The following is a 14,787-nucleotide window of genomic DNA, read 5'->3' on the forward strand; positions in this document are numbered from 1 at the left end:
CCTGATCTTTACCCAGGAATGCCCAGTTTGGCCACCTCTGCCTCTCCCACTTCATTTCTGCCCTCTTCCTTTGGCCCCTCAGGCTGCAGCCACATTGCCTCCCTTGGACTCCCAAGTCTTCATCTCCTGGCGAGTTTCTCTTCATCCTTCAAGTTTCAACTGAAGTGACATATCCCCAGGGGAAGAGTCCTCCCTCTCCTGGTTTTATGCCATGCCACCTTAATCAGCACAGTTTCAATTTAAATACAGTCAAGCATGCCTTAACAATGGGGATACTGAGAAAGGCTAAGAAATGTGTCCCTGGGCAATTTCCTCAGTGTGTGAACATTACAGTGTGTCTTTACACAAACCTAGATGGTAAATGCCTTTATACACCTACGCTGTATGGTATAGCCTATTGCTACTAGGCTACAAACCTGTACAGCATGTGACACTACTGAATACTGTAGGTAGCTGTAACACAATGGTAAGTATTTGTGTATCAAAACATAGAAATGTACAATAAAAATGTGGTACAAAAGAAAAAAAAAGGTACACCTATATAGGGCACTTACTATGAATGGAGCTGCAGTACTGGAAGTTGCTGAGTGAGTGAATAGGAAGTGGTGAGTAAATATGAAGGCCTAAGACATTACCGTTCACTACTGTAGATGTTGCATAAAATTAAAAAATGTTTGCCCAATAATACATTAACCTTAGCTAGTTTTTTATAAACTTTTTAATTTTTTTACCTTTTTAACAGCATTTAGCTTAAAAAAATAGTGGAAAGCTATGCAAAATATTTGCTTTATATCCTTATTCTGGATTTTTTTTTTTTTTTTGGTAATTTTAAAATAGTATAGGATTGTTCACACTGGCATCATCACAAATATGTAATGTGTTTTTTCCCAGCTCCATCATAATCTTATGGGACCCACCGTCTTATATGTGGTCCATCGTTGAGTGAAAGGTTGTTTGTTATGTGGCACATGACTGCAGTTCGTTGTTTTTATCTTCCCAACTGTAGTATAAACATGAGAAAAGGGACTTCACTTTCTGAGTACCTGACAGCATGGAGTCAACTCAGGAATACCTACTCATTTAATTAACACAGTGCGGATTTTTTAAGATGTAAAAAGACATTCTAATAGCTAAGAGTCATCCTAGGGGGAAACTGAATAGATGAGGTTAAACAAGGTCCCTAACAGGAGAGATTACATGGTGAGAACACAGCATGGCTGAGGACACAGAGGAACTTTGAGGTGGTAAGTTGGAATGTGGTAGAAATTGATTTGTCTGATATTTGCAATATTAATCTAAACAAGTTGGTATATCAAATTTTTCCACATCTAAGAAGAATAGGGAACTAGAACTGGTTGCTTTTGACATAAGGGACCATAAAATAAAACTGAACATTTTTGTTATCCTACATCTATCAAAGGTGTTAAAAAATTTTTGCTTTTGAAGAGATGAAATGATTTTTCTGAAATATTAAACCACATCACCCATGCACTCATTTACACTATAAAGTTTTTTCTGGAGTCCTGTGGTCCCCAACCCCTGGGCTTCCCACTGGTCTGTGGCCTGTTAGAAACCCAGCCACACAACAGGAGATGAGCAGTGGGTGAGCCAGGGAAGCTTTATCTGTATTTATAGTTGGCTCCCCATCGTTTGCATCACCGCCTGAGCTCTGCCTCCTGTCACATCAGCAGCATCATTAGATTCTGCATTATGGTGAGTTGTATAATTATCTCATATATTACAATGTAATAATAATAGAAATAAAGTACACAATAAATGTACTTGAATCATCCCCAAACAACCATCCATTCCCCTCACCCTACTCTCCCGGCCGTGTCAAAACATTGTCTTCCATGAAACTGCTCCCTGGTGCCAAAATGGTTGGGGACCACTACTGTAGTCTACTACTGACACTGCCTTCCATTTAAGAAAATATATCAGATTTTAGAGAATTGTAAAGTTATTATCTAACAGCTCTCTGAATTTCTAAACTATTACAACAATAAAGATGCAATACCTGCAACTTCTTTTTAAAATTCAAACACTAAGCCAAGCTTAAAGGAAAGTGTGGTGCTCTATTTTGGTGACAGACATGTCACTTGTTGACTTCTAGAATAACTTTTGAATGATCTCTTCTCAAAGAACCAGAGCAAGGATACTGATAAACCAAGATTGTTCTTTACAGGAAAAACAGACAGTTGTATACTGTTGGTTGAACTCACAAAACTACTTTTTAAAATGATACAGATGTTACATGTTGACAATGCAGCAGCTTTAGTTCTGGATAAAGGCAGAGATGATACATTAACCTGGAGGTTCCATTACTGTCATTTCCCTATAGCGCTGAAAGAGACAAATTAGTGAAAAGGCAAGGTTGTATCAGGAACTCTTATTCTGGCTTACCTCTTAAGGCTAAGTGGGTTTGTATCTTTTTTTTTTTTTTGAGATAGAGTCTCATTCTGTCACCCCAGCTAGCATGCAGTGGCATCATCATAGCTTATAGCAACCTCAAACTCCTGGGCTGAACAGATCCTCCTGCCTCAGCCTCCTGAGAAGCTGAGACTATAGGCGCAGCCTGGATGCCTGGCTAACTTTTTGTATTGTTAGTAGAGATCGGGTCTCTTGCTCAGGCTGGTCTCAAACTCTTAAGCTCAAGCACTCTTCCTGCCTTGGCCTCCCAGGGTGCTAGGATTGCAGACATGAGCCACTTTGCCTGGCCAGTAATGGACTATTTCTCAAATTGCATCACATAAAAATAAATTATGTGTAGTGATTAGATTACTCATGACATCTATTCCAGGGTTGCTTAAGGACTCTCCAGATGCAGTCTTATTTGCAGGAAAAAAGATCAAATGAATAATCCCATCAGTCATGTCCACAATCATTTCAGAGGATGGAAGAAGGTATAAAATAAATGAGTTTACACTAAGAATTTATTTTAATTTTAAATGGAATAGCTACCAATTTAATTTTGGATGAAACCAAAAGACCAAGGCCAGGGGTTTGATACCTACTTGATGATGTTACACAGGTTTTTGTTTTGCTGAAACAGTTCTCAGCCCTCTCTCTCCATTGTTGCCTTGGATCGTGCCTTGATCCCAAAGGAAGCCAGTTGTGTGAGCATGGCTGCCTGGAGAAAGAGCTCAGAATGCACACATACCTGCTAAGCACATGGCCTTTGGGGCCCTGCGTGCGAGGAGGAAAGCACTGTATTTTTTTGTTTATAATGACATCCCATCTCATTCCACAAAAGGTTCAAGGCAAACCACCATCCTTAATCCACAATTTGAAAGCTGATTCTTTATCTAATAGGGGATGAAGGGAAAACAGCTAAGAACAATGAAAGCTGTGAAAACAGTTTTAAAAGTTGAACTAACCGTATTTTATTTCCCAACAACTCTATATACACTAATTAAACATGAGATGAATAGAGTATTAATTCAGAAAGCAAGAGAAAATTCGTATCAACCCCAAGACTGGGACACAAAGGGAGGTTGGAAAAGTTTTAAATCTTTTAATGATGGAGTAAAACAATATCATACGTGAAGAATATTCAAGTTGGAGGTGGCAACACGAACACAAACAAAGCGCACCTTCAGTGACAGCAGGGGCACAGTGAGGTGCTGCAGCTCACCAGGTAGAAGCTCCGTAACTTCTCTTGACCCTACTTTCCTCTCTGAAAATGTGAGAGTTACACACAATGATCTCTGAGGCTCTTGGATCCCAGATCCTGTGGATTCTCCCACTTACCCTTTAGAGAGCCTCACTGAAAATAAGTCATTAATGTGATGTTGCCAGTCATTCACTAGTGGTAACTACCTTTTACTGTAAATATTGGGAACCAATTCAGGTCAAACCTAATGTCATTGTTATCATTGGGAACTATGATTAAATAGTCATTTTCAAAATTAATGTTAACCTTTGATTTTTAAATCAGTTTTGTGAGTCTCTTACCGTTAAGCAAAATGTGTAAACTATGATAAAAATAACTATTGCATTTCTTTTCCAAACATTCCCAATTTGTAACATTATATATCCTTCAACATCAATTAACTTGTTTTTCTTTTTCTGTAGTAATAAAGTAGGTACAGATCTGTCCACACAAACCTGTCCTCACTGTGCTCTGCTATAGGTATGCCCTTGTCAAGCTCTGTTTGGGGCCCTTTTTTCAAAAGTATAATCCATTCATTGTTTTTGGTAGTGTGTACTTATTAGACAAGATTTTTGCTTTGCCCACACATATGAAGCAAAGTAAGTATAGACCACAAATGTTCAAGTTACAAGACACTTAACAGTGTTTTGTACATTAAAAATGGCAGAGATTATTACATAAGTAGTCTTTTTAAAAATTCACACACAAAACAGCTTTGTATTTAGACTGGTTTAAAACTGTTGCTAGTGATGTTTGTGTTAACAGTCAGTGCTCTAGGCCATTGATTGTCAGAGTAGGAAGTGACTGCACAAGAGCATAAGCCACTCACTCACTGTGTGTACCAGTGAGAACAGAAATCGGCCCAGCATGTTCTGTTAGGAGAAGAGGACTCCAGAGGTGGAAAAGGAGTTCTCTGTGTAAAGTCAGTCTCCTTCACATCAGAAGACAGATTCTTCCTACAGGTTGCTTTTTTTTTTTTTTTTTTTTTGAACAGTTACAGTCCAGAATAACGAGTACCACTGCTGCCACACTTGAAGGAGAACTTGTGTTCTATTTCTGGTGTTGATCTTCTCATGAAATACGTATTAGCCAAAAATCTTGACAAATTTTATTAGATAGTTCAAAAGTACCCCCAAAACCGTCTAAAAGTCCAATTTCTCCTACATAAAGTACGTACTCATTTCCATAATAATCATCTTTAGATGTACATTTTACTTAGTACATTTCACAGCTTTGAGCATCCAGTCCCTCATGAATATTTTGTAGTGATGTCTTCGGTCCTGAAGTAAAATATGTGAATTCCAGCTCAATTCAGACTGTACGATTCCGCCTTTCACGCTGATCAAATAAATTTATGGTGTCTCTTTTCTGATCTTCAGCAATAAAAACTAAAAAAGGAAAAACTCACACATAACATTCTAATATTTTAACATCTTGAGAAAGCAGCCCAGGCAGGTCCCATTTTGCATAAGTTTCTAGGAAGTGTGTCATAAAGGACTGTATCTCCCATACCAACACTATAATTTGGAATTGCATTCCTAATCAAGGGCAAGATGGCAAAAGATGGCATATGTATAGCCAACAGTGTTCCATATAACAAAGTTAAAATACCCACAGATTCCATAATTGATTAAATAGTAAAGTAATGCCCCATGTCTATAAAATGGACAAAAAATGTACTTTCATTAAGTTTTAGTATAATCACAGCCCTCTTGTGTGGCATGACTCCCTCACTACTGCACCTTCCAGGAGCACACGCAGCCTCCTAAAGAGCCATCCGTGGCTTCAGACAGCTCCTGCTACTCCAAAGCTCCCCCTTGACAGAGCTGAAATATGTGGCTTCCACCATCTGGTCTTACCCTTTGACACACAAAGGACATTTAAGGGACTATTAATTAAATGACTGCCATACTAAATTAATAGTGTCTTTTAAAGTCTCTAACTTCGAGCTAATGCCTTTTTCTTCTAATTTCCCTAGAGCAACCAGGGTCTTAAACTATTTCAAAGACATAATCTTAAAATAATGTTGAAGCTAATGTTGACACTTCTTGAACTTAACACTATTTCTTAGAAGAGCTGACAGGGCATTTATTTTCTTTGCCTTGCCTACCTCACTTTGTTTAAAACTTTGCACAAGGTCAAGTCCTTAGGACACCTGAGTGTAGGGGATGCAAGATCACAAGGCTTCACTGCAAAGCGATGCATTTTGTAAGACAATAGGCCCATTTAAAAGGTTGTTAAAACAGATGTGACCAGACCATGAAACATGCTCTTGAAGAACTGAAGTATACAAATGAGTGGAGTCAATGACACCAAGAACAGAAAGATGGAGAAACTCTGTATTTACTTATCATTCTTACTGCTAATGTGTTACCCTTTTGCCTTTTTAAATAAATTACCTCAAAGTCCTTGTAAATAACTTAAAAATCAAGTTAGGACTTCCATTTCTAGAAACTCCAAACAACTGTGCCAATTGAAACAACTGACATCCTGGATAAATACAAAAGACAATGTTTAAGAATGCACTGCTGGATCAGACAAACACAAATTAAGGGACTTTCTACGAAACAACTGGGCTATTATACTTCAAAAAAGATGAATGAGAATGAATGATAAAGACAAACAGCTCCAGATTAAGGGACACTAAGGTATGACAATAAATGCATTGTGTATGATCCTGGATTAGATCTTAGATGAGAAAAAAAATTAGTTGGATGTTCATTAAATTTGAATAAAGTCTATGGGTTACATAATAGCATTATATCAACATTAATTTCCTTATTTTGGTAGCTGTACTGTGGTTATATATAATGTTAACGTTTGGGGAAACCTTGATAAAGAGTATACAGAAATTCTTGTTACTATATTTTAAAATCTAAGTCATTTCAAAATGAAAACTTAAAAATTTTTTAAAAATACTAAAACATTAAGAGTAACGCATTCCCCATATGGTAAAAAAAGAAAGCATCTGCAAAGCCAAAAATGGAGGGAAAGCAAGCATCAAGGCCAGCAGTGGCCCTGACACTGAGGCCTGAAGATACTAGGCTTCTCCCTTCACAGCTTCAAAAGTTGCAGGGGTACAAAAACCAAAGATTTGGGCTGTACTCAAGGTGGGGTGTCAAGTAGGAGACCCCCCACATAAAGCCAAAAACCCAAAGGCTCATATCCCTGGTTGAAAGACAATGGGAAATAAAGCTGACCTGAAAATGGGACAACAAAGAAAGCCCTGTGGTGTCTGAAGGTTTATAATTTGAATTTACATTTCCTACGTGATCCAGAAAACTTAAAGAGAATTTAGTTTAAGGAGGCTGTGAGTTTTAGTGCCCTCATTTCAACTGGTAGAGACAAACCACCTTCTCTAGTGAAATATAACTGTAACTCAACCCTTAAAGACTTACCATAGAAAACGTCCCAAGAAAACTAGTAGCTCACAGTTAAAAAGCACAAAACACACAAGGAAACAAGTTATCATGAATGAGCACCTGGAGAAAAAAATAACTAAAAAACTTACCAGTTAAGGAGCAGATAAGGTATAGCTGAAGAAAACTTTGTGAACTGGAAGGTATTTCTGAGGAAATATTCTGAATGCAGCCCAGATAGGCAGAAATGGAAAATATGAAAAAAGAAGGTAAGAAACATGAATAGAATGAGATCTAACACTTTGAATCTGAGTCCGAGAAGGAATCAAAAAGGGAAGAAGCATTATGCAAAGAGATGTCTGAGATTTTCCAGAGGGAATATCCTTACCAGCTATTAAAGAAAGCTGTTATGTTATACTTAGAATAGTATGGTACAGTGTGAATCCACAGAGCAACTATTGGAAGAGAAACAGACCAAAAATAGACCCAAATACATATGAAAATTTAGTATTTGGTAAAGGTGGCATTGCAAATGGTGATTTGAAATGGTAGTGGGCCAATTAGATAGCCCTTTCGAAAAAGATCAAACTGGACCCATACCTCATGCCATACCAACATTCAAATGAATTGATTCTTAATATAAAATATGAAAACAGGATAATTCTGGAAAGATGGCAGTAACAGTGGAATAGTTTTTAAATTTCTCAGAATTCCTACATAAAAGAATTGAATTTAAAAACTCAAAAATCATGGAAATTTATAACAAAATTAGATGACAAGGAATCCTGCAGACCCTAAAATTCAAGCAGTTAAAGGCAAACTGTGGACAACCACCCAGGTGTTAGCAGCATCTGAAAAGAAAAAAAAAAAAAAAAAACAGGGAAGCAATGGAGCATGTGATGGATCTGAGAATAGGAGAAGCCCAAACAGCCAACAGGTACATGCCAGCAAGTTCGTGGGCCAATGGGAGAACTGCCCCTGGGAGTGGGAGGGGTCCTGCTGCTCTCACAGAAGGTGACCACAAGGCAGCCATGGCACAGGTTAAAGGGGCTGGCAGAGGCTAAGCCCATGGACTCCTGAAACTGACAGGCCAGGGCTCCTTTCTGGGGTTCCTTCCTGGGCAGAGAAAAAGTGCTCAATGTAGAGGGAAGATTGCAGGACATGAACAAGAGAAACAAAGGAAACCGAAGTCTCAGATAAAAGTAGGGGAGGTCCCACTGGCCAAAAACAAGATGAAACAATTTGAACTTCACAAAGGATAATAAATGCAGTTGAGTGAAACTGATCAAGTATGTTTATATCACTGTAAGTTATAATGATATTAATATAAAAAAGAGATCACCTTCAGGGGATGATGGGGATATAATTCATTATTCAGAAAACTGGTAAATAAAGAGAAAGAATCAAACATTTATCCTGCCTATCCTATATGAACAATACCACTGAAATGTGTATAAGAATATTCCAAGTAACAAATGAAACAGAAACAAATTAACAGACATAGGTACTGAGCATCAAGTACTGAGCAACACCACAGAAAGACATCACACATCAGTTGCCTCCTGATGAAAGGACACATCACTACCTATCTGACCAAAAGCTTGAGCCTGAACCTGAGTCTGATCAAGCCTATGGATCCAGCTGCCAATCTGCAGAAAACGGGATAGAAGAACATGTGAAACTGGCTCATGAATATACAATCAGAAATATTCAGACATTGGGAAACCACAGGTTACATGGCTTAGGTTTTTAACAAATGATAAATAAAATAAAGGAATGGAGGAGAAACCTGTAGATTAAGAAAGGCTTAAAGACATACCAAGTTTAAGAAAATGAGCAAGACTATATACTATGGTGTCCAAGGATGCCCACTTGAGTGATAAACCCATAAATTCAAGAAAATGCATACTGTAAAGGTGAGGAGAGTTTATACTATTAGAGAAGATGCTGTGACTGGGACAGGGGACATGGAGGGGTCTCTGGAGGGGCCAGCCAAGTTCTGTTTCTTGACTGGGGAGGCAGTTACAAGGTGTTCACCTTCGAAATCTCATTTGTTTCATGTGGTTTTCTGAATCTGTGTTTTACTTTGTAATAGTGACAACAAGAAAAACTGGAAAGCATTCTGGATGAAAACATACCAAACGAAAGCAAGGGTGAATTCTTTCCAACACTGAATAGGCAAGCCTTTCTAACTATGACTCAATATGCAGAAGAAAAGATTAAAATGTTTGAAACTTTTGCATGACAAACGCCAAAGGCAAAATCAAGAGAAACTGAGAGAAAGTATTTGCAACTTCACACCACAGATAAAGGGCAATCTCCCTAACATACAAAGAACTCTTACAAATTAAGAAGGAAAACACCAAGAATCCGATAGAAAAGTGAATTTTAAAAAAAGGCCACCATGAGCGCATAGTGATACTAAAACAAACAAGTGTGTTGGAGTTGGGAAAAGAGTTCCTTAAAGAATGTCAGGTAATAAATGTGCAGAGACAACAGAATTTAAAACGTCACCATTTAGGTGAATGGTAAAGCCACACCATTTCAAAGCATCCTCTTCTAGATGACACTAATTACAAAGAGAAAATGGACCTTTACCATGGAGAGACCTGGTAGGTGCCACCTTAGCCAAGGCATCAATACCATCAGTGAGAAAAGCTGCCATTTTGTGACTGCTGGTGGGAAGCAAAAGGAACAAAACTGTCGCTACAAAAATGTTCAACCTGAATCCATCATAAGGAAATAGACATATCTAAAATTTGATATATTTGATCAGACACTGGTCTGGACTCTTTAAAAATTCAAAATAATAATAAAGTACAGCTATAAAAGCTGCTTGGAAGCTCTGTGCATAAATTAGGGCTTTCTTCATTTGTGATGTAGACTGATCAAGTGGTGACCTAGCCATTTTGTGGGGCAGTGGCACTGAAAACAAATCCTCCAACGGATACCTGAGGGCTTGAGCCCCACTGAATGTGCAGACTTTCTCAAAGATCTTCATCACCTTGGGGTTTGCAACCCTCACCTTGCTCCACTGCCCTTACTTTCAAAGGCTCCTGAAGAAAAGACGGTCTCCTTGAAATGATCAATTACTTAAAATATTATTGCTGGGATTCACAGGACAAAGTGAAAGACCAGAAAGAGAAAATGAAAGGGGACCCACTCCCCTTCCCCTCTCCCACTACCATTATTACCATTTAGGTTTTTGTCATTCCCCGCAAGGGCTGCCTGCTTGTCTGTTTCAGATTCCGCCTCATTTTCATCCATGTTGTAGTCATCATCTCCTCCCAGTTTTTGCTGGTTTCTCCCTGTAAAATTAGTCCATAAAATATAAGCTACGTCATTTCTCTCTTGATGCCACAGGAACACCAGAGCCCAGGTGCTGGGGTTTAGCCTGCTCATCCCGGCCAGACCTTTTCGCTTCCTCTCTGGAAATGATAGGGCCTCATGTGCTTGCTTTTACTACAAAAGGCTATATTCTAGGCTGGAAATGGAGAAACTAACTAGCTAACTAAACCAAAATCCCAATTTTTTAAAGAGAGAATCATCTCAAGGTTAAAGGTACCGCTGTTCTAGGCAACAACAGATTTCTAATTAATGACAGCATCTCCTTTGAACAGCTCATCGCTCTGAGAGAAGAAATGGAGCCGTTACTGTGTGCCCAAGGGTAAAACTGTCCACCATACTTACAGAATTACAGTGTTGGTTACTACATTCATCCCTAGAGAGAACAGCAACCAGAAAAAATCAGGACATAATGCACAGAGACCTCGTCAAAGGGTTTAACCTAAACATTCTGTATTTGTATACAGATGGGTAAACAAAATCATTTTTTGTTTTTTGAAAAGCATGCCAGGAAAACCTGCTCTAGTTCTATTCTGTTTCTCTGCACTCACTCCCTGAGGTGGAAACAAAGCACAGGCCTGTGTGCCCAATAGATTTATTCTTCAAATGAGATCACTACAACTACATCTAGAACCAGGTACACCATGTAGGGCCTTCAGTATCAAAGGTCCACCTTATACTGTGTGACCAGCTGCTGAGTGGTCTGACACTTGAGCCCACTGGCTGAGCTGCCCAAGTGTGCTCTCCCTCCCTCACACCATGAGCGTCTTGCTGAGGTGGCTTGGAGAAGAGAGACCCAAGCAGGAATGCTGTCGGGGAGGCTGACAAAATGCAATTCTTTAACTGGAACTTGGGAGGACACATTCTTCAGAAAGCGAAACTAAGGTGAAAATTAGACTGGAATCAGGGTGACTTCTGCAAATAAGCATATTTTCCAACCTCTGTTACTTGGTCTGCCCCAGATCACAGGTGTCATGTCTTCAGAAGTACTCCTGCCTCAGGTGGGATGGAAATTTTCTGCATCTTTAAGGGACTGAAAATATATCTCAGAATATTGTGTTGATCTCAGAATATTCCCACACTTTATTTCTTTAAAAAGAGAAAAGTAAACCAAACCAGAAAGGTGGGATTCGCATGTCACTTTTCCTCAATGCTCAGATATGTATTAACCTCCATCTACCCAATAATCATTCCTTCCTTCCTGCCTTCAATTGTTCATTCCTCAGGCACTGACTAGCTATGTCTGCGGCACCAAACACTGCATGAGGAAGTGCAGATACAAAGACCAGGCATGCAGACTGTCTGCTAGGAGGTGATGCTCACTCCAGGTCATCTACCTGCAAGGTCCCCTTCACTTCCCATTAATACTGTTTCTCAAGCACTAGAGTGTGTGCTGCTCTTCCTTCCTGACTCCCACTTGATAATGGATAACAAACATAGAGACAAAAAGGAACTGCCAAATCAAGAACTGCTGTTTGGTAAAATTCAAGGGGATCTGTCTGGTGTTAGGAAGGAGATCGAGAGGGCTGAGTGTCCAGTAGAAAGGTGTGCGCGGGCAACCACGGGGCCTCTAACCCACCTTCCTCAGCAGCATCATGCTCCTCCTCCTGTCCATCCGCGATGACAAGCTGGTCCCTCTCAGGGTCTTCTTCAGTCTCCTGATTTTCCTGGCTCAGCAACAGGGCAGCTGGTACTTGTGGGGTTCGGCTCAATTCCCTGGCTCCCCCCAAGCCTCTTCCGCCCACAGGTCTGTCCTCCACAGCCTGCTTCCGGCCTGGCTCCTGCGGCAGCCCCGGGCCATCCCTCTGAGGCTCCTTCTCGCTGACAAACTGGATCTCATTGGTTTCCTCTATGCACAGAACAGAGTTACCTATGACCTCACCAGCATTTAATTAAAACAAACAACAACAAAACAACAAAACCTCATGCCACTCAATTCCCAGAGCTTTTCCAAGGAGTGGGGATGGGGTGGGCTGCACACAGGGAGCAGGTGGGTAACTTATTCTATAACCTCAGCAACAGACTGCAGGCCTCTCTATGCCTGCAGCTCACCTTCAGAACCGCAAGGAACAGAAAGGCACTTTAGAAAAACAAACAAACAACTGGACTAAATTATCTCAACAACTAAAAGTGGAGGAGGGTGTACTGTTGAGTTATCTGATCTCTGTGTCCATCTGAGACAAGTCCTTGGCAGCCAGTCGACCCAGGAGTCACATACAGACATTACAGCCCCCCTTGGTTCCCATGACAGCTGCCTAGCGCTCAGGCACCTCCCCTCAACTCCCATAATCCACCTGATGTCCTGAATAAAGGTGCAGCCTGGACCTTTCTCTCACAGCTGCCAAAGAACAAGGCACTTAGTTATAAGGAAAAGACATCAGTAAGACCGAGGAGAAGCCCTGCAGCCCCAATTCCAGGTGCCCAGAGAGACGCTGCCCTGCCTCTGGGCAGCCCCACTGTCAAGCCACATGCTCCGCCCCTGGGGTCTCTGTATGGGCTGGAGCACATGAGCTGCTGCTACTTTTCCAAATTGAACAGGGCTGTGGAGGGGGTAAAAATGTAACTTTCCACCCACCTTTCTCACCTCGACTCTTCAAATCCAAAGCCACCTTGGAACTGGGGGTTGGCCTCTGGGACTCACCATCACTGGGTGTGTTTCTTTTCCCTTGTGGCACCTCTGTCAGTTGCAGGCCTGCTTCCTGCGGCCTGGGCTGAGGCTTGCTGAGGGTTTGGAGCTGAAACAAGAGCACAGGGTGGCAGGGCTCCGTGACCAAAAGCCTTACAAGAACCCCACACAATGCAAAGCACCACCACATCCTTCCCACAAATACGAACAACAGTAAAAAACCCTGAGAAATACCACAATCTGCTCTGGTCACGCTCTATTGCAAGGCCTAAATCAGAACACGTGAAGTTGAGTCAAGGCCTCCCAGAAAGCACTTTCAATATGGGATTAATAGCTATGCAGAAGATCAATAGTGGAAAAGAAGACATGACACAATGAACCAACCAGACTGAACAAACATCTATAGAACACTCTACCCAACAAGAGCCAAAATGCACATTCTTCTCAGGTACACATGGAATATTCTCCAGGGCAGACATATGTCAGGCCACAAAGCAAGCCTCAATAAATTTAAATAACTAAATCACACAAAGTATGTTATCCAATAACAATGGAATGAATTATAAACCATGAATCTTGAGAAACATGTGAAAATTAAATACCATACTCCTAAATAACCAATGAGTCAAACAATAAATCACAGGGCAAATTATTAGAAAATGCTTTGAGACAAATGAAAACAAAAACACAACATACTAAAGCTTATGGGAGGCAGCTAAAGTAGTGCTTAGAAGGAAACTTACTCCTCTAAATGCCTATATTAAGAAGGAGGACTTCCTTCCAGTTTTTAGTGCCTCACATAAGGAGCTTAGAAGTCACCACTCAGTCCTGACAAAAACAAGTAAAAAGCTGAACAAACTGGAAAATCATCAACACTTCTTTGATCCGGAAGAGAGGTGAAGACACAGAGTAAATCACTGCCCCTAGCACTAGAGACAGCCAGCCACATACAGGGAGTCACGGCCTGCCAGGACAAAGACTCGAGCAGAAACCATTGGGGAAATCAGCATTGAGGTAGGAGAACCTGAACTGTAATTGATGAACTGCTGGAGGCTTAGTGTGGTCAAGCCTAAGAAAACACTTTTGTGAATTTTCCTCTAGGAGCTTGAGAGGTTTCTCAGAGAGACCGCTGGAGAAAAATCCCCTCGTGTTTTCAGCAGTGGGAAAGGAAAAGGAACCATTTTGAAACAGACCAGAGCAATCTTCTCCTTAACAAAGCCTGCCCTCTGGAGAAACTCAGAGCCTAAGTTGCTAGGGTATGATCAGAGCCTAACCTGACCTGAAGGGAAACCCTCAATCCCAGTGAGCTCCTGTCTTCCATGTGGGAGAAGGGAAATGCCCAACTCCCAGCCCATTCTCTAGCCATCCTGTCCCACCTAAGGGGTGGGGAGGGGGGAATACCAAGAAGCACATGTGAAGTTCACAGCCAAGGGGCACAGGCTCGTTAAAAGACTAATCTTAGAACTATAGAACACTTCCCTTCCCCCCAACAACATACAACTACTAATGGCTTATTTACAGCAGTTCCTTTTACCCAGGGATCAAGAAAAAATTACAAGCCATACTACAAAGCAAAAACACAATTTGGAGGCAACAGAACAAACATAAAAACTAGACATGCAGACATACTGGAATTATCAGATGAGATCTATAACAACTATGGTAATATGCTATGGGCTCTGATGGATAAAGCAGATAATATGCAAGAATGGATGGGCATTTCAAAAAAAAGTGGGCAATATGAGCAGAGAGATGAAAATCCTAAGAAAGAACCAAAAAAAAAAATACTAGAGATAAAAAAAGCA

The 14,787-nt window shown here is 40.5% G+C and overlaps 1 protein-coding gene across 3 annotated transcripts in view; it reads right to left on the reverse strand.

The window, feature by feature from the left end:
- Positions 1 to 3,499: 3,499 nt before the first annotated feature.
- Positions 3,500 to 14,787, reverse strand: part of GOLM1 (golgi membrane protein 1) — a 60,433-nt gene continuing 49,145 nt past the window's right edge. Inside the window, exons 7-10 of one of the 3 annotated variants that reach the window (XM_045562710.1) lie at positions 12,932 to 13,091; positions 11,936 to 12,205; positions 10,206 to 10,319; positions 3,500 to 5,040 (exon numbers count right to left, since the gene is read on the reverse strand). In XM_045562710.1, coding sequence (XP_045418666.1) covers positions 4,964 to 5,040; positions 10,206 to 10,319; positions 11,936 to 12,205; positions 12,932 to 13,091 — 621 coding nt within the window. In that variant the 3' untranslated portion in view covers positions 3,500 to 4,963. The remainder of the gene's footprint in view (positions 5,041 to 10,205; positions 10,320 to 11,935; positions 12,206 to 12,931; positions 13,092 to 14,787) is intronic. The other 2 variants (XM_045562712.1, XM_045562711.1) reach the window with 2 other exon arrangements.

This window comes from Lemur catta, chromosome 10 (genome assembly GCF_020740605.2).
Source record: "Lemur catta isolate mLemCat1 chromosome 10, mLemCat1.pri, whole genome shotgun sequence".
Taxonomy (NCBI): Eukaryota; Metazoa; Chordata; class Mammalia; order Primates; family Lemuridae; genus Lemur; species Lemur catta.